The sequence below is a fragment of the Plasmodium gallinaceum genome (assembly GCF_900005855.1).
Source record: "Plasmodium gallinaceum strain 8A genome assembly, contig: PGAL8A_v1_130, whole genome shotgun sequence".
NCBI classification, from domain to species: domain Eukaryota; phylum Apicomplexa; class Aconoidasida; order Haemosporida; family Plasmodiidae; genus Plasmodium; species Plasmodium gallinaceum.
The window spans coordinates 857,870-883,161 of record NW_021628289.1 but is presented as its reverse complement, the minus strand read 5'-3'; the positions used below and the strand labels follow the sequence as shown (position 1 = coordinate 883,161).

General features: G+C 18.2%; 5 protein-coding genes and 2 non-coding genes across 7 annotated transcripts; 4 read left to right on the top strand and 3 right to left on the bottom strand.

The window, feature by feature from the left end:
- Nucleotides 1-248: 248 nt before the first annotated feature.
- On the top strand, nt 249-7,835 carry RON3 (rhoptry neck protein 3, putative; the record flags this gene model as incomplete). Its single annotated transcript, XM_028673505.1, has 8 exons — nt 249-360; nt 793-960; nt 1,092-1,223; nt 1,305-1,427; nt 1,538-1,939; nt 2,042-2,289; nt 2,445-3,689; nt 3,789-7,835. 8 exons carry the CDS (start codon nt 249-251, stop codon nt 7,833-7,835), a joined length of 6,477 nt encoding a protein of 2,158 aa, XP_028529951.1.
- A 1,278-nt stretch (nt 7,836-9,113) lies between these two features.
- PGAL8A_00473000 lies at nt 9,114-9,185 on the top strand. The gene has a single exon. It is a non-coding gene; the product is annotated as a tRNA-Glu (tRNA).
- Nucleotides 9,186-10,109: 924 nt separating this feature from the next.
- PGAL8A_00472900 lies at nt 10,110-10,182 on the bottom strand. Its single transcript has one exon. It is a non-coding gene; the product is annotated as a tRNA-Val (tRNA).
- A 3,345-nt stretch (nt 10,183-13,527) lies between these two features.
- Nucleotides 13,528-15,429, top strand: PGAL8A_00472800 (conserved Plasmodium protein, unknown function; the record flags this gene model as incomplete). Its single annotated transcript, XM_028673504.1, has 1 exon — nt 13,528-15,429. One exon carries the CDS (start codon nt 13,528-13,530, stop codon nt 15,427-15,429), a length of 1,902 nt encoding a protein of 633 aa, XP_028529950.1.
- An 867-nt stretch (nt 15,430-16,296) lies between these two features.
- PGAL8A_00472700 (tryptophan--tRNA ligase, putative) lies at nt 16,297-18,207 on the top strand (the record flags this gene model as incomplete). Its single annotated transcript, XM_028673503.1, has 3 exons — nt 16,297-16,479; nt 16,565-18,094; nt 18,181-18,207. 3 exons carry the CDS (start codon nt 16,297-16,299, stop codon nt 18,205-18,207), a joined length of 1,740 nt encoding a protein of 579 aa, XP_028529949.1.
- Nucleotides 18,208-19,606: 1,399 nt separating this feature from the next.
- On the bottom strand, nt 19,607-21,151 carry PGAL8A_00472600 (conserved Plasmodium protein, unknown function; the record flags this gene model as incomplete). Its single annotated transcript, XM_028673502.1, has 1 exon — nt 19,607-21,151. The coding sequence occupies one exon, from the start codon at nt 21,149-21,151 to the stop codon at nt 19,607-19,609; it is 1,545 nt and encodes a 514-aa protein (XP_028529948.1).
- Nucleotides 21,152-22,739: 1,588 nt separating this feature from the next.
- Nucleotides 22,740-24,911, bottom strand: PGAL8A_00472500 (DEAD/DEAH box ATP-dependent RNA helicase, putative; the record flags this gene model as incomplete). Its single annotated transcript, XM_028673501.1, has 1 exon — nt 22,740-24,911. The coding sequence occupies one exon, from the start codon at nt 24,909-24,911 to the stop codon at nt 22,740-22,742; it is 2,172 nt and encodes a 723-aa protein (XP_028529947.1).
- Nucleotides 24,912-25,292: the final 381 nt, after the last annotated feature.

Below are 25,292 nucleotides of genomic sequence, written 5' to 3'. Positions count from 1 at the left end.
TTTATTAGAAAACGATTTCCTTTTTTATAATTCTTTTTACAAAAACTCTGTTAATGTTTTAAAGTTATTTTTATATAATAAAAATTTTTCTTTACTCCTTTAATACAATTTTTTATTTGATCACATACTTTTATTTATATATATTATTTTTTGTATCTTATTATTTCATCTTATGCAACCATTTAGATAAAATTTTTATAAAAATCTGTACATACAAAATTAAGGAAATATAAGTATTCCTCATTGCAATGGATAAATATTTGTTTTATTTTTCTTGTATTTACTTAACTTTATACGTAGTAATATGTAAACAATTAGAAAATCAAAACATTGTGGTTTTTCCACAATACAGCAATTTAGGTAAACAAAATTAAATAAAACGATTTGTATTTTTTCATAAAAGAAATTAATATATAATCTATATTACAGTGGATACACAGTTTTTTAATTTTTAATATATATAAAAATTCATTTAATAAATAATTTTACTATTTTTGTATTAAAAATTTAGTGAAACATATTATATCTCGTGTGATTTATAAATTAATGAAGAATAATATATAGTTAGGATCGTATTTATATAATGTTTTTCTTATTTTATATGAAGAATAAATAATTTAATTATTTCATAAGATACTTCCTTCTTCCTTCGATTATTTTATTTTATTTTTATTTTATTATTTATTTATTTATTTATTTTTTATATTTAATCTTATTAAAATAGTTTTAAAAAAATTATCTAAATCAAAAAGTATTATTTTTCTCCTCGAATAAAATTTTTATATTCTTCAGGAAATTATTTTAAAGGCAAAGATATACAAAGTAAGCATAATTTAAACTTAAGTAAGGGATCTAAATATAATGAATATTCTTTGGTATCTTTAAAGGCTAGTTCTATATTTAATCAGTATTATGTTGCTAGGTTGATCAATACACTTTTATATAGAGGATTCAAGACATGTAAAAAATTAAAATAATATAAAATTTCTTTTTTTATTTTCCTTTATATTTTTTATTAAAAAATGACATTTCTTAGAAAAATATTGTATTAAAAATAAATTATATTTTTAAATATTATTAATTTTTTTCAGTTGGAAATTTTCATCGCAATGTAGCTATGTACGAATCTCTTTCTAGAACGAATTACTTTTTTTATTTAACTGTATTGGATAGAAAAAATGTAAAAAATATTGTTAAGTTATTAGAAAAAGCCTCCAATTCAAGTAATAAAGAAGAAAAATTAAATAATTAATGAAAGTTTATACAATTAAAATATAAGCATTTCTTATTTTATTTTAATTTAGAGAGAAAATATGAAATATTTAAAAAGTATTTAATTTCACAATTTGATTACCCTGCCTTCGAAATAAATGATGCTATTAAAAATGAAATGGATCAAGCACTTATAGTATATAGAAAAGCAAAAAGTTAGAGGATAAATTAATTGAAAATGTGAAACTTCATTTTTTAAAAACATATATATATATATATATATATATATATAAATATATTTCTGCCTAAATTTTTTTTTTGTTAGCTGATTCATATTGGAGTCTTGTTGATGCAGTGAAGGGTGATGGTATGTTATTAATTAAAACATTTTTCACTGTATCTTTTGTTCAAAGTCTTAGGGGAGTTATTGGGGTTATAAGTCATGAGCTATTAGACGTATGTTTTGCTAATGCTGCTGTATTTAACCATATAGCATCTTTTGATAGACTTTTTATGAACAATACTTTTGGAGCAATAGTAGGATATGTTTTTAAATCATTTTTGCTTTTTTTTTACCCATTAATAATACCATTTCGTGGAGCTTTTGCTTTTGTAATATCAGCAATTTGTGTGACTCAATTGAGTAAAATTATATTTGCTATTTATAGGAAATTGAAACAATTGTATCGTATATCTTACAGAAAAATTACTAGCGTTATTTATAAGGGTAAGAAATTATTTAAAATTTAAAAAAAAAAAATTATCATTCTATATACTAATATATGAAAATTATATAATACTTTTCTCTTTTTTTTTCTCCATGCATTAGTGGATCTAAATAAAAGTCCTAAACTTTATAAATATTCTATGAGATTACTATACGGAGATGCTTTAATTTTAGTTGCAAAAATTTGGAAATTATCTTATATAAATATAAATGGGCATTTATCTGGAGAAAATATATACCCTGTTTTAAATAATTTATTTGAAAAAAATCTTGGTACAGGCTTTTTTGATTTTAGTCAATCACTATGTAAATATGTTTTGGAAGCTTTAGAAGATTTAAAATTCATAGATGTAAGTTGTTGATTTTGTGAAATAAAAAAAAAATAAATATATAAATTTCTCAAAATATAATTTCATTTTCATATAAAAAATTTACATTATTTAAAAAATTTATTTATTTTCGTTGATATATATATTTATATATATACTTATTTATTTATTTATAGAGGAAAGATAACGATATAAGTGAAAATTTTACACATAAAAATAAAACATTTAAAACAACCCTACTACTTCTTAAAATTACTAGAAAGGCTCTATATTATGAGGAACCTTACTTGAAATTAGCTGTTGCAAATTTGTTAACAAAATTTTATACCTTGATATTAGTTAATATAGATCATATTAGCAGGATGAATCCAAAAGAACATTTTTATAACGACATAGAATCAGAATTTAAATATATATATAGAGAGCAACAAAATGAACTATTTTTGCAAAAGCTTGCTTCTGATATAATAAGAAAACCATTCATTAAAAGAAATATCACTAGAATTAATAAGGGTTGTATTGAACTCACCTTGGCTATTATTAAGATAAAATTATTTCATTACAAGCCCATGTTAAAAGGACCTTATTCTAGTTTATACTTTGATAAATCACTAAAAAAACAATTAGATACTTCAATAAAATTAATCATTAATGGTTCAGTGGGAATTATATCAAGTCTTGCTAATTATGGAGAAAAATATAACATTCTTAAAAAGTGTCCTTTTGAAATAATTAAAAATTTAGATGAATCATGCGATTATACTACATATGAAGTTAAAAAAATGCTATTTCCAATTAAAATTTTTATAAATATCTTAATTCCTTTATTTTTAAATTATAAGGATGTATTAATAGATAAAAAAATTGTAAATGATATTGTTATTTTTTTTAAAGTCATTATTGATATAAAAGAGATACACTTATATGAATATATGAAAAAAATTATAAATATGTTAAAAAAAGAAAAAGGTGAAGATGCTAAAGATATTATTTATGTAGAAGAAATAGAAAAGATAGTTATTGAAGAATCTAACAAAGTTATAGATGAAATAAACAGTGATAAAAGAAACTCATTTGTATTTCAAGATTATTCTATTAATGATGGAACTATATATTTGCATAATAAAGACGGGAATCAATTTAAATTTGAATTTAGAGATGATCATATAAAAGATAACTTTTTAAGATTAATGCTTGAACATGATCCTCAAAATCCTTTCAAGTATCAAGTCCCTCAAATTATTTTCGATCCTTCTGATAGTAACAATGGGAGTTTAATAGTAGGTTCATCCGATAACACATTTGAAGGGAAAATAATTCCTTCTTATATGCATATTAGTGAAGATGATGACAATTTAGTCGTTGAGGCAATTCATGGAGTATTATGGTCATCGGGAATGGATCAATTCAATGCTCATATTGTAAAATTACATTAATAAATTTAAATAAATATATATATTATTTTATTTGTTTATTTTTTAATTGATTTATTATTTTTTTTTTTTTTTTTTTTCTTTTAGTTTTCTTCAATGATAGGCTCGGTTAAGCAAACTTTTCACAGAGCTTCATCATGGAAAAGGGCTATTTTAAATATGGTTCCTACTGAATTTTATGATACACATAGAAGACTTATGGAAAAAACGTATCAAGAAAAAGATCAGAAACAAAACGTATTTATAAAAAGAATTAAAAAATATAGGTTTCAATTTAATAGAGAATCTTTTTCATTTATGTTCAGAACCTTTTTAGAAAATGTTTTAAATAAAATAAATTTTTATGATGCAGAAGAAGCCATGATTATACTGGTTATGTCAGCTTTATATTCCGTCTATAAAAATATTGAAAAATATAAAATGCCTTTAAATGAAACATATAAATTATATCAGCAGAAATTGGTAGAATCTTATTATCACGTCTCTAAATATTCACATAATTATGAAACATATACGATAAATTTAATAAAAAAAATGAATCAAGATAATGAAAAACTAGAGAAAATTAAAAATGTAAGTGAAGTAAAGCTTTCACTAGATGATGATATTGTGAGAAATACAAAATATCTACAATTAGAAATACAATCCAGGGAAAAAGAAAAAAGTGATATTCTTAAATATATAACATCTCGTTATGGGGAAATACCACACTATGAACACTATCTTCATTTACCAGCGCAATGTTTATTTTTACTTTATTTTTCGTATGAATCATTTTTACGAAATAATATATATGGAATTGAAGATGTTGTAAATCTGTTAAGGAAAAGAAATGTTATCAAAAAATCTATAAGAAATATGAATATTATACAAGGTGATAATACAAAATTTTCATCTATTACTCATAAAGATTTAATACAAATACTTTGTTCAACTCATCTATTTCTAAAAAAAGAAAATGTTTCTCTTGATGATATATATAAAGATGAAAATCTTGATAATGTTATACATCACCTATTAATAATAGTCTCACTTTTAAGGATAGAAAAAAAAACTGACAGATATTCTTGGAAAAAATATTTAACTATAGAAAAATCTTTAGATCAAAGAAAAAAATTATACAAAGCCCCTCTTAGATATCTATATTTAAAATTGTTAAAAGTGCAAAGGTTTTTTGCGTCTATGAGAAGACGAGTATTGTTAACAATAGGAAAACGAATGAAGAAGAAAAGACTTATAAATATATTAAGACCTACTAGATTTTTTGAAATAATAGAAAATGCTGAAGTTATTAATGAGAGTTATCCGCGTGCATATATTAAATTTGAAGATATTCTGATTTTTTCAAATGTATTCCATAAATTCAGAAGTTCTATTCTAAGATATACTAAGGATAAACAAAGTATAAGAGAAATAGTAAATAATTTTAAATTAGCTCCAAATACATCGAAAAACAACGAACAATTATTATTGAAAATATTTGAGAATTTAAATTTCCTAATTAAAAAAAAGTTAAAAATAAATTTACATAATTTAAGAATAAATAAAGAGGATCTAGAAAAATATATAGAAAATAAAGATAGCTATTTATTAAATGAAGTAAATTTAAATCAAGAATTAGAAGAGTATTTAACTCAATTAATAGGGTTTATAAAACTTTTGACAGACATGAATTTTACAAATCAGTTATTTTTAAGAAACTTTTATAATTTTATAAAGTTATATGCATTAACAGGAGATTTAAGTTATTCAATAAACATTTCTTCTATTTATTTGTGTAGTAAAAATTACTTATATTTTATTTTGAATTCAATTGAAGAATTTGAAAACTTCAAAATATTTATAGAAAAATTAAAAGAAAAACATGACTTTAAAAGATATCATTTGGATCCTTATAATTTTAATATTCAATGCCATTCTACAGATAATATTAAAACTTATAAAATTTTGTTAAATGACCTGATAAAATTGAATAAATATGCTAACATTATTCAAACTGAACTTCCTAAATTTTATAAAGATTACTTAATTTTTAATTTATTTTACGATAATATAGATATAGAAAATTTAAATTTAATTTATGATAGAATGAGAAAAACTAATCAAAGTCATGTTCCTTCACAGGAAAATATTTACCTTAGTGGTCCTAAAAACTTTTCCCAAAATATTTCCTTTGATGATATAGACAAATTAAATGAATCATTTAAAAACTATTTATATTTAGAAAAGTTTCTAGAGAACACAAATATCCCATCTATTCCATTTGAAAATTTTATGCTGACAAATGAAAATAATAGGGTCTTTTTGCAATTTACAAATAAAGCTACAACGCCACTTATTTATAAAGAAAATATTTTAGATCAATTTACAATAGTTGGAAGATCAATGGTTAGTGAATATAATAATAAAGTGAAATGTTCCTTTGTTAATTATCCCTCTAATTTATACTATTGGCTTGTTTTAAATCCTGGAAAACCAAACATTGAAGCTATTAGCAAAACAGGTTTAATAAAAGAAGAAGATTTAAAACCTAAACCAGAACATATAGAAGATGAGGATGAAATTAAAACGGATGAAGAAAATATTTTGGATAATTTATTTTTTGATCCTAATAAAGAAAAAAGTTCTGATGATATTAATTCAGATGCATCTACATCAGCTGAAGACGATTCCAAAAATAGTGAACCAGAATTAACAACAGATGATTTAGAAAAAGATCTCTCAGAAAAGGTGATGCCAAAAACACATGAAGATAAAGTTGTAAAAGATAATATAAATACAAATGAAAATGATAATCTTTATAATCTCAACACACAATATGTTGTGACAGAATCATTGAATGATAGCAAAAATATAGACAATTCTACAGACGCATCAAGTAAGGAAATAGAAGAAACTACTGATGATAAATCATCTGAACAAATAACTAATCCTTATTTATTTTTAGAAATAAAACATAATGAACACATTGAAAATAATCACAAATTGAATACAGAAAATAAACAAATTAATTTTCTTGAAGCAACAAAAACTGATAGATTACCTTTTAATTCTACAATGATAATAAATAAAAATAAAAAAATTGTTAATAATAACTACGGTTTCTTTAATAGACCATATAATATATATGTTCCTGATCATGGTATTTTTAGGAATTTTCATATGGTAATGAAACTAATTCAAACTTTAATATCAATGAACAAATTTTCCGTAATTAGTGCTGATTCAATTATAAGAAAAGGAATAGAAAGAATGAGGAAAAAAAATGATAAAAACCTAGCACAAATTTTGAATCCTTTTATACATAAAATGTTATTAGATATAAATCTAACAATACAAAAGTTGAAGTCAAATAGTGAAATGGAATATAGAGGCCCAAATACCACAATACTCAGTTTGTATAAACTAATTGAATTTCAACTATTTAATCAATACTTAGTTTATCCACCTATAAAAAGATTAAATGAAAAAGAATTGAAATACGTTTTAGATATTATAAATGAAGGATATTATTTCTATATACAAAAATTATCAACGAAATTAAGAAAAAATAATATTAATAAAGATAAAATATTAAAGTTCTTTTCTTATTTTGATGAGTTCAAAAATATACTTGATGAAGAAGGAATCACAGGATTACATGATTTGTTCATAAATTCACTTACATGTAAAAACATTAAATGCTTTGATCATATATTTAATATCTATATAGTTGAATACTACAACCGTAATGTTACAAAATTATTAAATAATGAAAATTTAATTAATATGTACACTAAATTCATTCTTGATGAGAATGCTTTAGATGTTTTGCAAGATGCTCATGATATATATTACATTACAAATAAAAAAAACAGAAGTTCAATAAGAAAAGAAGATTCGACGGAATCACTTTATAATCCACAGTTGTCTCGCAGAGAATTCTTATTTAGTTTACTAACATTTGGAGAAAAATACGAACCCTTGCACGATATGTTCAATTTATTCAATATAAGACATATATACATAAATATTAGTTACATGTTACTTAGTAAAAAATATAGAATTAAAAGATCTCTTAAGATATTTTCACATAAATATAGGATTTCCAATTTTCTAAAGACTATAAAAAGAGATAATGTGTATATTCCTTAAATTAAACTTATTTAGTAATTTAACAATTTAACTATTTCTTATATTCTTAACGTTCTTAAAATTTTTTTATTTTTTTTTTTAAAATATGTAAAAATTTTTAAATATGTTATATTATATCAATTGTTCATTTTTAATGTACGTATAATAATAATATAGTATGCCAATTTTATTTATTTTAGAAATTTTTAACTTTACAGGAAATTTTTTTAGAGAAATTATAAAAAAAAAATTAAAAAAAAAGTTATCTTTTTTTTTTTCCCTAGAAAAAATTTTCATAATCTTCAAAAGCAAATAAAATTTTTTAATATTTAAGCTAATTATTTAAATATGTATATATATATATATATATATATATATATTATTTTAAATTTTTCATTGAATGAATTTGTTAATTTAAAATTTTTATATAAACAAAAACAATAATTTGTAGTAATATAGAATATCTCAAAAAAAAAAAAAAGAAAAATAAAGTATAGAAATAATTATAATAAAAAAAAGATTTTTTTATAAAATAACATATAAAATTTGAGAAAATTTTTATATATAATGACTCACATTGTTGCAAAACATTCATTATTTAATATACTTTTACTATATTATAAATTTATAATATAGTTCGGTGAATAATTTGAAAATATATATAAAAAAAAAAAAAAAAAAAAACTATAAAATAAATTAAGAATTTTTTATATTTATTTAAATTGTAAATTCTCAAAATCTTAATTAAACATTGTCTAATTTCTTTTTTTAAAAACTGTAATAAGAAATGTTTAAAAATAAAATACAAACTACTTAATTATAATACATTTTATTATTTTTTATAAATATGTAGTATAAAAAATAAAAAAAATTAATTTTTAGTATCATACAAAAAGCATTTTATGAAAAATAATTTCCTTAAAATATTTTATAAAAAATGAAAAAAAAGTTTAGTAATGAAGAAAAAAAAAGAGTTTTTTATTTTAAAAGAACATCTTTTAATAATATTTATATTATGAAATAAAAAAATATATTAAAAAGATATAAATTAAGATATTTATAATCTTTTATATAATTTTTATTAAAATTATATTTCTTTTTGAATTTTAATATTTATTGTAAATTATTTTTAAAACAAAATAATTACTACTTTTAATTTTTTAGTGATTATTTTAAAATTTTCATGAGTATTAATATTCATAAAAATTTTTACACTAAAAAAATATTAAAAACTTTGAAGTTTTCAGTAATTTAATTATTTTAAAAAATAAAAAATTCTTAAGAACAATTATATATAGTGGTTTCGTAGTGTAGTGGTTAGCACTGAGGACTTTGAATCCTCCAACCCGGGTTCGAGTCCCGGCGAGACCTTTCAATGTAACTTCATAAATGATTTTTAATTTAAAACTATCTTTATAGTTACTGTGTTTTCTACATTTATATATTGATTTATATTCTATTTTAAATAACCATATTTAAATAGGAAATGTATTTTTTAAATCTATCAAGTAATGAAGGTATAATTACCTGTAAACTTATTATACATACCAATATTCAAAAGATAAAAATTTTCTCTGAATATTTTTTCTGTTATATATTTTTAAAATTTAAAGATATATTAGTTTTTTCTCCTAATTTTGTTCTTAAAAATAATATTCAAAAAGTAAATATACTTAATAAAAAACAAAAAAAAATAAAAATTACATTTAAATTTAAGAAAAATAAACATTTCTTTGTATTGCAGAATATTAAAACTAACAAAAAAGTAACCTATAGTTTTTTTTATTCCTACTTTTAATAAAAAAATTGAAACATTTGAACAAAAATTTTTAGTTATCCTTTTTATTAGTAAGTTAATTTTTTTTTTTTTAAACTTACATGTCATTTAAAATGATTAATTATTTAATAAGATTAACTACATACTCAAAAAAAAACGAAAGAAATGAAGCCTATTTAAGATAAAATTATTTTACCCTTTGAACTTGCTTTTTCTTAAAATATATATATATAAATTATGCCTTATATACAAAGTATTTAATCTTATATATAGGAAGTATTTGCTTATGTTGTGATTTATTATGTAACTTCTCTATTATAATACTTTATATTATTCATTTAAAAAATTAATATTTTTATACAATATAAATAAAAAGAAATTTTTTAATATATCTCTTTATGTTCATTTATGAGAAAAAAATTGAATCATGAAAAAGTTATTGCAATATAAAATAAAAAATAAATTCTTACATAAAAGTATTTTTAGTGAAAATTTATTTATTTAAGGATTTATAAAATTACGGGCACCGAGGATCGAACTCGGGATCTCCTGCGTGTTAGGCAGGCGTCATAGCCACTAGACCATGCCCGCTATAACTTTTTTCTCTTCCGCATATGAATAATTTATATATGTAAAATATAATTTTAATATAAATATTTTTATAATAATACAGGATTTTTTCTGTAAATAAAAGTATAATTATTTATTCAAAGATATGTAATATTTTTATGTATAAGTGAATTACATATAAGAGAAAAATTATATTCTTTAATATAACATTAAATACTTAAAAAAATTCTAAATTTTGAATGATTATCTTTTCCTATTTGAAAACCTTTTATAAATTTTTAATCTTGTCTCTATAATTTATTTTTTATTTCATTAAGTAATTCACTTATTCTTTACTTATATTAAAATTAATATATTCTATATATATTTATTTAATAATTCCTGAAATAAAATTGTGTTCAAAGATATATTAATATTACATAATGATATTAACATTTTATATGTGATAAGATAATTATCTATAGGAAAATGTTGAGATAAGCTCAATAAAAAATATTCTTAAATTTTTTATTAGATCTTGAATTTTTAATACATTAAAAGATAAAAATATTTTAAAACTTAATAATGTTATTTTTAATAAAATTTTAACTAACTTTTTAACATAAAATGTTTTATATTTTTTCTTAGAAAGATATGTGCAAAAAGTCTACATTTTTTTTTTTTTTTTTTATTATATTATATACACTTCAAGGTAATTTTATTATTTTCAGTTTTGTTTTTAATTTAATTTTACATATACATATATATCATTCTTATTAATTCTGTCTTAAAAAAAAATTTTATATGCCATGAAAAAAAAAAAAATCAGTTTAATTTCAGCATTTTGTCTATGAAAAAATGGAAAATTGTAATTAATATATATGCTAATAAATATAATAAATTTTAAAAACTTTCTATTTCTTCAAATAAAAACTCTATTTCAATGAATCTTCAAATTATTTTTTTTTACATTTTATTTTTTGATATAGTATTTTTAATAATTCATAAATATTATGAAACATCACTAATTTTTTGTATCTTTTTATCTTTAGATCTTTATAAAAGTAAAATAAATGAATCTTACAATTTTTATGCTACATTTTTTGTTTTTCGTTAATTTAAAAAAAAAAATTATTCATTAATCAAATAAGTAAAACATTTCTAGGGATTTATTCAACTGTAATATTTTTTTTATTAATCATAAAAATTAAAAAAATAGGAAAATTATCAGTTAAGTTACAAGGAAAACTGATAATTATGAACTTTACAAGTTTTTTTTTTTTTAAAATAAGGAAAAAGGAAACATTATTATATTAATTTTTGTTGATGATAACAAAAATTAAGTTTTCCTTCTGCACAATTATGCATTATAAGAAATGCATTTTACAATATACTTTTCAAAAATGAAAATACAAAATAACTGAATAATGAAAAACATTATTTTTACAAAGTAATAATTTTACTCAAACTTATCTAAGAAAAAATAAATTTTTGTATATTTTAAAATAAATAAGAAAGATTATATAAAAACAGATGAATCCTGACATAATATACAAATGTAATTGTGTGTTTATATAAAAAAGGAAAAATTATTATATAGTTTTAAACAGTGAAGATTTACATAATAAAATGAAAATACAAATCTCCAATTAATAAATAACCTAATAAATATATATTTAATGAAGGAAAATATTACAATATTATTTCTGGTCAATCAAAAATAATTATATTTTTTTAAATTACAGAATGGATATAAAGAAAATAATAAATAAAATAAATTATTAATCAAAATTTGTTTTTCTAAAAGCTTATTACCTCAATTTATAATATTACATACGTTTTATGCATTTGATTATACCTTAAAATTTATTCTTATTAACTTGAAGTATTCCATTATAAAACATTTTTCTCTTTTTCATAAGTTGCTTTTTCTTTTAGTTTTAATTTATTTATATTGTCATATACTATATGACTATTTATTTTCCCTTATTTCTTTAATCGGAGATAGGAAGCTTAAAATATAATAATTATGTTAACAATTTTGTTTCTTTAAGTTTTCTTTTTTTTTTTTTTTTTTTTATATTTTCTAATGATTATAGTAATATTCATTAAATTTTTTTTATTTTTCAAAGTTTTAAAAGTTGATGTTTTTTATATTTTCTAATGTAAATAATTAATTTTTAAATAAAAATTACCATCTTTTAATTATTTCAACTGGAAAAATATTAGATAAAAAATATTTTGAATCATAAACTTTTTAAGTTTAAATGTTAATTTTATTTTTCTATACTAAAAGGATATTTTATATATAAAGTCTGCCTAATTTTTTTCTTATAGTATTATACTTCGAGAATAATATGCAAGTATATACTAGCATAATTTTTTATATGTTTCTTAATGTAAATATTTATATTCTTTTAATTAAGTTTCATTAGTATTTCCATTATATTTTAATTTTTTTTGATTTAAATTTTTTAATTTTTAATAATTACATAAACATAATATACCATTTTCATTTTATATTTTTCAACGAATTTATTCTTGATTTCTTCTTTCCGTATAAAAAAACTTTCTGCATAGTTCTTTAAGAATCTTTTTAAAAATTAAATTTTCTCAATTCTTTTTAATTACTTTAAAATTTATTTTTTAAAAATATTTCTTGATATGTTCAGATAAACTTAAATTTTTTTATAAATTTTTAATTTTTTTTTTATATTTAAAAATCATTTCCTCAATAATATCTTATCTATAAACAACCTTCTCTAAAAAAAAAAAGTAAAAACGGCATCACGTTAATGTTGTTTTTCTTAAATTTTGCAAACCATAAGAAAAAAAAAATTACTGAAATGGAACAACTTTAAATTATGATTTTTTAATGTTTTATTATGTCCTATGATTAATTTAACATATGAAATCCAATATAATTTTAATTTCTCAAATTTTTCATGAACTCATTTAAAATATTTTTTAAAATTTTCTTTTTTATGTATTATATTTTATATTAATAAATAAAAATACTATTTACAAATTATAAATATAAAAGTAAAAAAATAAATATTTATATATATATATATATATATTATATAATTCTTTTAAAATTTTATTTTATATGCTGAGAATTTTATAAACTATTTTTTTTTTTAAATAATTGAAAGATGATTCAATATAGTTTGAGTTAATAAAGTTTTTATGTGTGTATAAAAAAAAATTAAAAGATTATTTACATGTATATTTTAAATTATAGAATAAACAAATTTTTTTAATAATTTTACTGTTTTTTTTTTTATTATTTAAATATTTTTTTGATGTATTTAAGCCATTAATTATAAACTTATTATATATTAAAAAAAAAAAAAAAAAAAAAATAAATATATTTTTCATTATAGAATGAATGAAATATTTACTAATAAAAATGAAAACAAATTGATAAATAAAAACAGTCAATATGAAAAAGATGATAATTTTAAAAATAATATTATAAATGTACCAGAAATAATAAGTAAAAATGAAATAAAAAACGAAGAAAAAAATTTTGATTGTATTATTTCATTAAATGAAGCTAAAAAGCGTCGATTATGTGAAGAAAAATTGGTAAAGAGTAATAAAATGAATTGTACTGATAGTAAAGAATTTGATGCATATAATTTTGATGAAATGATAATTAAAAATAATTATAATGCAGAATATAGTAAATATGTTAACATTAATAATATGAAATGTAATGATAAAAATTATAATTCTGAAGATATGAGAAAAAAAAAAAATATAAATAGTAAGAAAAAATTAACAGTGACAAACGAACAGGGATATAATATATGTAGTGATGATTTAATAAAAGTACAAAATATTAAAAATGATTTTTTAAAAAAAACACTCATATCTGATTATGAAAAAGACTCTTGTTTGAAAAATAACCAAGGTTTGTTAAATGAGAGCATTAATAATTTTGAAAGTGATAAAAATTTAATAAATAATTATAAAGATAAAAAATATTCTGATAAAGATAAAAGTCTCTTATTCCATGAAAGTGAAAAAGAGAACAATATAAATACAACAAATTCTATAAATATAAATAACTCAGAGAAAGAAATGAGGTATTCAAATAGTAAAACTGTTGAAAATTATGAAGAACATAAAAATAATATTAATAATCAAAGTGACTCTATTAAAGTGGATATTTTTTATTCAAGTAAAAGCGAAAAATCATTAGGTGAAAGTGATGAAAATAGTTCATATGACTCGGTTGAGGAATTTTATGAAAATATATGTCAATCGGATGTTCCTCTAGATTTTTATAAAAATTTTTTAAAAACAAAAAATTCAAACCTTTTAGAATCAGATAGTTATTTAGATTCAAAAAATGATGCAACTGAAGAAATTAACATTTTGAATACTTATATTAAAAGTGTCATAGAAACATCACAAAATTCTACATCTTTAGATGTTGATAATAAATTAATTAATATTCTTTCCTTGTCATTTTTAACTTTCATTGATCATGTAATATATGATTCCCATATTTATGCTCTAAAAGATGAATTCTTAAAAGGAGAAGTAATAAAATCTAAAAGCGAAGATGAAGTTAACTGTAAAGAATATGAAAAGGTAAAAGATTTATATAATTTTATTCCAGCAGATAGAAATAAAATAAAAAATAAAATGAATGATTCAAATGAAGAAAATAATATTATTAATGAAAATACATTTAATAGTAAATTTCAAAAATCATCTACAAATTCAAGTATAGCTAATTGTAATGATTCAAAAGAAAGACATGAAAAAAATTCAAATATGAGAGAATCGAATAATGATGTAGAAAAAAAAAGAAAAAATAATATCAGTATGATCTATAATCCAGACGTAATTAATTTATGCTTAACTAACTTATATAGTCAAAAATTAGTTGATAAAATTATGGATAAAAAAAAAAATAATAAAGAAGTGTCAACTTTTAATAACTTAGTTTTATCAAAAAATGAAGATATATTAACTGTTGATAAAAAAGCAGAAAATTTAAAAAAGTACGATAGTGATTTAGGAAACGAAAAAAAAGTAGAAAAAGAAATTTTGGAGTCAGAAAATCATATAAAAGAAAAAAATGATGAAATGAAAGAAAATATAAATTTTAATAAAAATGAAAAACCACAGCTAACTAATTCAAACGATAAATTATATCAAAGAAAAGTAATAATAAAACAAATAAATGATAAAATAAAAAAAAACAATAATAATATGAGTAAATTTTTAAACTATCAAAAATATTCTCTGGAGGATTTATTTGAGATTTAAAAGGTGTTATGGAATAATTTAAAAACATTTTTTTTTTTAATATTATTTTAGATTACCATTTAACAGTTTTTATATTGTTCATATTATCCTACCTTTTTCATTAATTTATGAATTCTCTTTATATTTTTATTTGATGTTCTAGAACATATTATTTTTATTTTTTATTTTATTTTATTTTTTTTTTTTTTTTTGCTTGTTTTCATAGAGATAATTAAAACTTGTTTATTTTATTATTTTTTTTTTTTTTTTATAGTAAGAAAATTTACTTTTATAAGATAAACATTTTAAATTTTTTAAGATATTTATAATATTTTTTTTCTTGCCATACATAAATTCTTTTTTTTTTTTTTTTTTTTTTTTTTTTAATTAAAAAAATAGCAATTGTTTTTTATTTAAATAAAAAAAAAAAAAAAAAGTTACACATATTTTAGAATTGAAAAAATTTAATGATTAAATTTTTCTTTTATTTTTATTAAATAATTATCTTAAATCTATTAATTCATATTTATATTTTTAATATTGAATTTCACAATTTTTCGAAGTATATAAATTTCTTATTCTTATAAAATCATACCTTAAATTTATTATTTTACTAAAGAGTATGTTGAAAAAAAATGTAGATATTATCAATTTTGTTTATGTTATTCAGATTGTTCTTTTTCAAAAAATTACAAAATTTGATAAATTAATTGTTAATGTAAAGAATTTTGCAGCAATACTCTAAAGAAAATATTTTTTTCTCATATAAACCTTATATATATATATGTATGCATATTTACACTCATATATAATATTTTTAAGAAGAAAAAAAAAAAATGGATTAATTTTACTCTCGTTAATATTTGGGGAAAATAATAGATAAATATAATGAGGAAGGAAAATATATTAATTTTATCTTTTCTATTATTTATTCAGGTTTATTTATGTAAGAATGTTAAAGTAAGAAAATTTAAAGGAAGTGTTTTTTATCTCTTCAGAGAAATTAAAATATACAAAAAAAAAGTTAATTTCCAAGTAAAAAATAGTTGTACATTTCTAACTGGAATAAAGGTAATCATGAGGATTTGTATTAAACAAATAATAATAATTATAATTATTTCTTTTTTTTTTTTTTTTTTTTTTTTAATTTATATAGCCAAGTGGTGATATTCATTTAGGGAATTATATAGGATGCTTGCACCCTATTATAAATTTAGAAGCTAAAAGAAAAAAAAATTTTATAAATGAAAAAAAAGAACAAGTAATAAAGTTAAATAAAATAATATTAATAGCCGATCTTCATTGTTTAACAAACTTAAACAATATATTTTCTCTAAAAAAAAATGTTTTGGACACAATGAAAGTTATTATTTCTTTAATAATAGATATGTTTATTAAGAAAAAAAAATATATAGATATCTACATTAATGATATTAAGTTAGAAAAAATATTAAAATTATTTAAATGTGATTTCGATTCAAATATCAGTAAGTTTTTACCTTCAAGCAATTCGAATATATCTCAATCCTTCTTTGATTATGAAAAGGAACTCAATAATTTAAATATAAATAATACACATAACATTAAGGATCATATATTTAGTGAAAGTACAGAGTCTTATAATAATTATGAAGAGAATACAGATTATCATCATGAAAAATATTATGAAAAAAATATACACCAAAAACATTTTTTCTATATTTTTAGGCAATCAGATATTCAAGTTCATACTTCTTTATATTATTTAATAAATTCTTTTACATCCATTAATTTGTTAAATTCACATGTACATATAAAAACAAGTGGTTATAATAAATCTGTTTCCTTATTATCTTATCCTAACTTAATGTTATCGGATATCCTACTTTATAAGCCAAACTATTTAATAATAGGATTAGATCAAAATAAAAATGTGGAAATAATTAAAAAAATATGTAAAAAAATGAATAACTATTTTCCTTCTGTTGCTAAAATGCCAGAAATTTATTCTCGTAAATTTAATATAGAAATAATGAATTTAGATGGTCACAGAAAAATGAGTAAAAATGATTTATTAGATAACCTAAACTTTTATAAGATTATTTATCTATTTGATGAAAAGGATATAATAGAAAAGAAAATTAAAAAAAGCAAAACAGATAATTTTAATTATTTAAAGTATGGAGAAGCTAATAGAAGGGAAATAAATAATCTCATTAATATATATATTTTTTTTTATTATTATAAAATTAAAAGCATTAGTGAGAAGATTAAAAAATATCACAAAACACTCTATTCTCTCGAAAAAATATTTTTAAATGAGACAGAAAAAAATTCTGAAGGAAATAAAACCACTTACGAATTTTCTCATAATGAGAAAAGTACAAGTAATGATATTAAATATTTAAATTTTTTTAAGAATAGCATAGATGTAAAAAACAGTTTAAACATAATTAATGAGGATAAACTTTTTTTCAAAAAAAATAACATAAACCCAAATTTTAATGAAAAAGTAGTTAATAATATATTGTCTTCTTATAATAATAATTATTACAACTTTAAAAATGATTTAACTTTACTAATTTCCTATCATTTTTTAACATCAAAATATTACTATAACTTCCTTCTTTCAAAAGATAATTTAATAAATAAAATATTAAAAATGGGAAAAAGAAGTCTTTCAATAAGAGCAATTAAAACATTTAAGGTAAACAGTAAAAAAAGTTAAAATATTTTAATTACTTTAAAAAATTAAATATATACATATATATATATATATTCTTTTTTCGTTAGGACTTCAAAAAAAAGTTAAACTTGTAAAATTTTACCAAAAAAAATTATATTTTATATTATTTATATTCCTCTTTATTCAGTGTTTTATACCTTGAATAAATCTTTTTTTTTTTTATTTTTTTTTTTTACTTTTGTATAAATATATTTAAAATGTTTAAGTATATTTATTTATGAATACGAGAATTTTTTTGTGTATTTGTTAAATTCATTTAAAGATATATAATAATTTGAAAATTTTTTTTTTTTATATTTTCTTATTACTTTTTAAGCTGTATATGAAATTATTTTTAAATTTCTCAAGGTAAAATAATAAAAAAAAAAATTATTTAAAAATAGAAGAATTATGAAAAAAGAAAAAACTAAAATAAAACATTAAAGCAAAAATTTGTAAATAAAAGTTGTGTAAATAAAATGTCAAAATGAATTTATAAAAATAATAGTTATATTTATTTAGACAAATTTATATTAAATGCGACATTACCTAAAACATTTTTTTTAATAAATAAAAATATTTATAAAAAAATATAGTAAATGTTTTTCTTATTGTAATGATAAAAACACAATAGAAGGGTGGAAAAAATTTAAATAAAAATAAAAGACCCTACAAAAATTGAAAAAGAATAACTTACATTTTAAAGTTACCTATTAATCTAAAATTTCTAGAATACTTTTTTTAATGATATTAATAAAAATATTTTTATGAGAAGAATTACACATAACACAAAATAAATTATAAAAGAATTTTTATTAGTAATTAAATTATCTTCATTTCTATATTTAAACTTTCATATTAGCATTAAACATAATATCTTTTTTATGTAAATAATTGTCTTTTTATATTTCTTCTTAATACAAGATCTACATTTTAAATGTTTATTCTTATAAATATTATATCAATATAATCTTTTTCTATAACATATCTTTTATTATCTTATTAAATTAAATTTACATATTTTCATTTACAGGTTTTCCCTTTTTTTTCTTTCATTTTTTTTTTTTTTTTTTTTTCAAATATTATTTTTTCATCTATTTGAATTTTTATTATCTTAATTAAACTTCATGTTCTTTTTATCATATATATGTTATTTTTTCTAATTTCTAATAAAAATTAATTATTCATTTACTTTATGAATTTGTAAATCCTTAATTTATATTATTCAAAAGTACAATTTTTCTCACAAAAAATTTTTAAATTCCTTATTCTTGCAATTCTTTTTTTTAGATATTGTTTAAAAAGGTTTCCTAAGAATGACATATTTTCTTTTTAATAAATAAAATTGCTTTAGTTTAACTATCTAAAACTATTTTATTTTTTTGAGAAATATCCTTAAATTGCCTTTATTATAATTGTATATTCCTTTTAATTAGTATTTATTTTTCTTCTGATAACTTTAAACTTCTATTATTAAAGCTTATGAGATTATCGTTATTTTTTCTTTTTTTTTTGTACAGTATTTTGAAAATTGAGCAAGCATAAGATAGCGTTATCAAAATTACTAAAGTTTAAAAAATTTACACAACTTCTTACATATATTTTTAAATTTTCTTTATTAATTTTTTTTAATTTTTTTAAATTTGTATATTTCATGTTATCCAGATACTTCTTAATGCAATAATTTACATTACTCATTTTTTTACTATTACTTGCATTATTGCTTTCATTATGAGATTTAAAGTTAAAATCATTATTTATTTCTCTTTTGCTTTCATTATCTTCTTCATTAAAGTATTCAATACTGCAAGATTTAGTATTTGCATTTTCATCGGTAATTTCTTTATCATTTAAATATAGCTTTAAATTATCATTACTTTCAATAGAAGATTCTAAATTTCTAGTTATTGAATTTAAATTATTTTTTATTTTGAAACTGCTATTCATACCACTAATATTTTTGTTGATTCTTCTTTTTTTTAATAACTCATTAAAACTGTTTGTTTTTTTAACTACATTATTTGTGAAATAATTTAGAATTTTTTTTTTTTCGTTCTCAAAAGAATATGAATTATAATCATTATATATAATTTTATTTTCTAATATATTTTCATCATAACTACTTTTCAGATTATATATACTATCATTAAAAAAATATTCACTTTTATTAGAACTAAAAGAAACACTTCTTATAGCTTTTAAAACATTTCCTTCTTCTCCTAAATGAGTTTTATTAAATTCATGACTTATTTCATCTATATTATTATAACTTATTATATTATCTGAAGAATATCCTTTTTCTTTATTAATTATCAGTTTATAATCTTTTAATAAAAAATTTGTTCTATTCCTTTGTATTTTTACTATTTTATTATTTTCTTTTTTATTTACAATTATGTGTAAATAATTATTCTCATTTAAATCAGAATTAGATTTAGTGTTATATAATTTGTTAATTCTACCTATGTTACCACTATTAAATAGATTTGAGTTTATATAATTTTCCTTCTTTGTTGTTACAACTTCACTATTTTCAATGCTTTTAGATTTAATAAGCTTCTGCTTAATTAATTTTTCCTTTTTTACATTGATCATTAATTCTTTCCCTTCTAAACATTGTTCACTAAAACTATGATTAATGTTAGAATTCAAAATGTTATTTTTTTTTTGTTTGCTTTCATTTTTATTTACATTTTTATATGAAGAATAAATTTCTTTACCTGAATTAATTTTTTTTAAGTTATTTTTTTTACTATTTTTTTCATTATGTTCAATTAGCTCTTTCTTATGTTTATGTGCTTTTTTCGTTCTTTTTATTTTATTATATTTTTTTTTATACTTATAATCACCATCATTTGCATTATCTTCTTTTTTCTGCTCCATCTTCTTAAACATATTCTCATAATATTGAATTTTTTTCAACTCTCTTGCACTTAGTTGTGGATTAAAAATATCACTATTTCCATTATTTATTTTACCCTCATTTTTCTTTCTTTTTCCTTTACTTTCATTTAATGATTTTCCTTTTTCGTCCTTCATTTTAATTTTTTATAACTTCACAAAAAAAAAAAATACTAAATTCTTAATATTTTTTATAAATACATTATATATATATATAATGACCTTTTCTTATAACTGTTTAATGAAAATTTTTTAATTTCTCCTTATATTTTTATAGTTTTATATGTAAATGTTTTTACATATATATATTTTTTTTTTTTTTTTTTACGATATTATTTTGTTTTTCTTTACATTTTATAAAATTTTTATTTCATAATAATATATTTCCTAATATAAAAAATTTCATTAAATTTTAAACAATTATATAAAAGAAAGAATAAAATCAAATTCATAAAACTTTTAACTGAAATATCTTTTATATTATTTATAAATGTATTTTATGTTTCTTATTTTTAAATATTTTTCATTTTTTATGTTCCTTTATTTAATAAATCTCTTTTTTCATATCTTAAAATTTTTTACTTTTCACATAGCTTTTTAATTTATAACTTTAATACATATTTATAATTTTTAATATTTTTTTAACAAAAGATATTTTTATTAAGGTAAAACTAATTTTATAACTTATAAATAAATATATATTTTTGACTTACAAGCTTTTTGTAAGTTTATATTATTGAGTTGAAAAAAAAAAAAAAAAAAAATTTATTTCATTCTTTCAACTTGAAATAATTTCATTTCATTAATTGTTTTTTAAAACATGTAATTTATTTAACTACTTATAAATTTAGTATAAAAAAGAACAAAGAATCTTATTAAGAATTAAAAATTTTTTTATGCAGTTCTTACAAAAAATAACTTTTTTAATATATAATAAAAAAAATAAAAATAAATTTTATAAAAATAATAAAAAGTAAAGACAAATAGTTTATATTATAAATTAAAATGAAAAATATTTAAAAAATATTTAAAATTTTAAAGAATAAAAAAAGAATTTAAATTAAGAGGGAATTTTTTTTGGTTTATTAGTTGTGTAATACAACTTGAATTGAAACACTATTTAAATGTTTGAATAAAAAATATATTTTTTAAAAAAAATTATAAAAAAAATATACTTGTTATCTAAATTTATCTTTACAAATTAGGATGTTAATTATTTAGTAATATCCAAAAGAAATTTAGAAAAAAAAAAAAAAAAAAAAAGATATATTTCAAAAGTAGAAATTTTTAAAATTTGATCTATTTCCTATAAAAATAATAATCCATTTTATAAATATAATAGTTTAAATCCTATTCATAGTAGAAGATTTTCAAAAAGATAAAAATTTAACTCTTCATTAACACAAAATTAAAGCTAAAATATTATGTCTTTAAGTTTTATTTTTTAAAAAATATATGAAAAAATAACTTAAAATAGTAATGTTATGTCAAAATTTAATAATTCACTTTTTTTTCAAAAAAATAATCAATTATTCATATCAAAGAAAAAATATAAAAGCAAATAACTTAATATTATTAAATTTAAAAAATTATAAATAAATGAATTAAATTATAGGATATTCCTTATTTTTTAAAATATAAAAAATTATATAATTATTTATAATTAAAAAGGATATTTTATTTATGTAAAAAAATTTTCTTCTTTGTAATCCTTTACAAAGAAAATTTAATTTTTTTTATTTTTCTTTTTTGAATATTTATTAAAATTTTTATTATTCTTTTCCAATTTTTTTACCCTTTTAGAGTTTTTTCTTATGTTCATATAATTTTTTTTAAATACTTCATTTTTATTATTCTTTAAAATATTCTTAGAAGAATTATTTTTATTATGAAGAATATTTAATTTTAAGTCTTTTATAATTGCTTGATAACTTTTTAATTTTTTTTTTTCCTCATTATTATTTTTTATTTTTTTATTTTTTTCTAATTTACATACCTTCCTATTATTTTTCGAATTATTGTCATTTTCATTTAATGGTAATTTTTTTTTTCCATTAACTAAATCATTTAACTCATTGTTTTTTTTTGTAGATTTTTTCAAGTCTATTTTTTCTTTTTTTGTTAAAAACCATGTTCTAGGAGGTCTATTTAATATTTCATCCTTATATGTTATAAGATTTTTTATTTTTTCTATTGATTTTTTAGATTTTTCTATTTCCTTTTCTGTCTTTTCTTGTTCTATTATTTCCTTTATTTTCTCTTTATTTTTTTTAAGAATATTATACCAATGCAAAATATTATCTTTAGCAATATTCCTCTTAAAAATTTTTAAATTTTTGTTTTTTTTCAATCCTTTAATTATTTTCTTAACGTGAATTTTTTCTTTAAGTAAGTATAAAGTACTGGCAGTTCCTTTCTTTCCAATTCTTGCTGTCCTACCTATTCTATGAACATACTTAACAACATTAGAAGGTATGTTGTAATTAATAACATAGAGAACATGGTCAATATCTAATCCTCTTGATGCTAATTCTGTAGTTAATAAAAAATTAACTTCTTTTTTCTTAAACATTAAAATGGATTCTATTCTTTTTTTTTGAGTTAATGATCCATGCAATTCTGCACATTTAAAATTAAGCAACTTGAATATTGTATGCATTAAATGAGTTTCCCTTTTAGTTTTAAAAAAAATTATAGCATGATTTTTATAAATGTTACTACACAAATATAATAAGGCAGCTTTTCTGTATTTTTCTTGAACAATATTTACAAATTCTTGATTTAAGTTTTCAGATATTTTAAAAGTTTTTAAAATTTTATCACCTTTTGTAAATTTCTTATCTATTTCACAATTTTCACCACTTTGAATAAAAATAGGATTTTTTAAAGAAAAGTTTACTAATTCTTTTATATCATTTGTTAGTGTCGCTGAAAAAAATAAAATTTGTTTTTTATATTTACATACATCTAATATTTTTAAACATTCTTCCTTAAATCCCAATTCTAATAACTTATCAGCTTCATCAAAAACAACAATTTCCAAAAAATTAATAAAATCACTTGAAGAATTTAGTAATAAATCTAGAATCCTACCAGGTGTACATATAAATATATCCTTTTTTTTCTTATATTCATATTCTTGTTGTTTTATATCTATTCCTCCACAAAAAAGAGAGTAGGTAATTAAAACATATTTCGTTAATGATCTAATAACATCATAGCATTGCAATGCAAGTTCTCTTGTTGGTAATAGTATTAAACTTTTTGTTACAGATAAACTTTTTGGATTATTTTTTCTCATTTTTACATTTGCGCTATGTAATAATCTTTCTAATATTGGCAATACAAAGGCTAAAGTTTTTCCTGATCCTGTTTCAGAATTAGCTAAAATACTTTTTCCTTCTAATGCTAATGGTATAACATCTTTTTGGATAAAAGTTGGATTGTTAAATTTTAATTCATATAATACTTTTAAAAATGGCCTTGATATATATAAATCACTCCACAATGAATTTTTATCTATTATATTATTTTTATTATTATCATCAATGTTAGTATTTTTTAAACTATCTTCGTTATTTTTAATAGATTTTTCATTGTTTATTTCTTTTATTTTCTTTTTGAAATTACTTTTTTTATCTTTTAAAGACTTTTTATTTATTTCATTGTTATTTCTTTTTATCTTTTTTATTTCCTTTTTCTCTATATTACATAGTAAATCTACATTTATTTCTTTGTTTTTTTTATGAATAACCTTTTCTTCTTGAGTCTTTTTATTAGTATATTCTACATTCATTCTATTATATTTTTTTCTGCTTAAATTTTCTTCAATATTGCTTTTCTTATTTTTTATATTAAAAGTTTTATTTGATTTTTCGTTATTTAATTCTCTTTTCATTTTTCTGAATTTGTTATTTATGTTATTTTTCATTCTATGACTTAAATAAAATAAAATAAAATAACATAATTAAAATTATTTACTTTTTTTTCTTATTTTATTAATCATCTTATACTCTTTTATCTTGTATTTTATGTAATATTTTTGATTTATTTTATGCTTTTATTTATTTTTCCTTTTTTTTTTTTTTTATTTTTAAAATTTTTATATTTTGAATATTCTATTAAAGAAAAAACAAGTTAATTACTATAATAAAATAAATTTATGAAATATTTTAATTTAATTATGTTTGATAATTTAAAGGAATTTTTTTTCTGTTTTTTTTTTTTTTTTTTTTTTTTTTTTTTTAATAAAAATAATATTTAACTAATAAACAAAAAT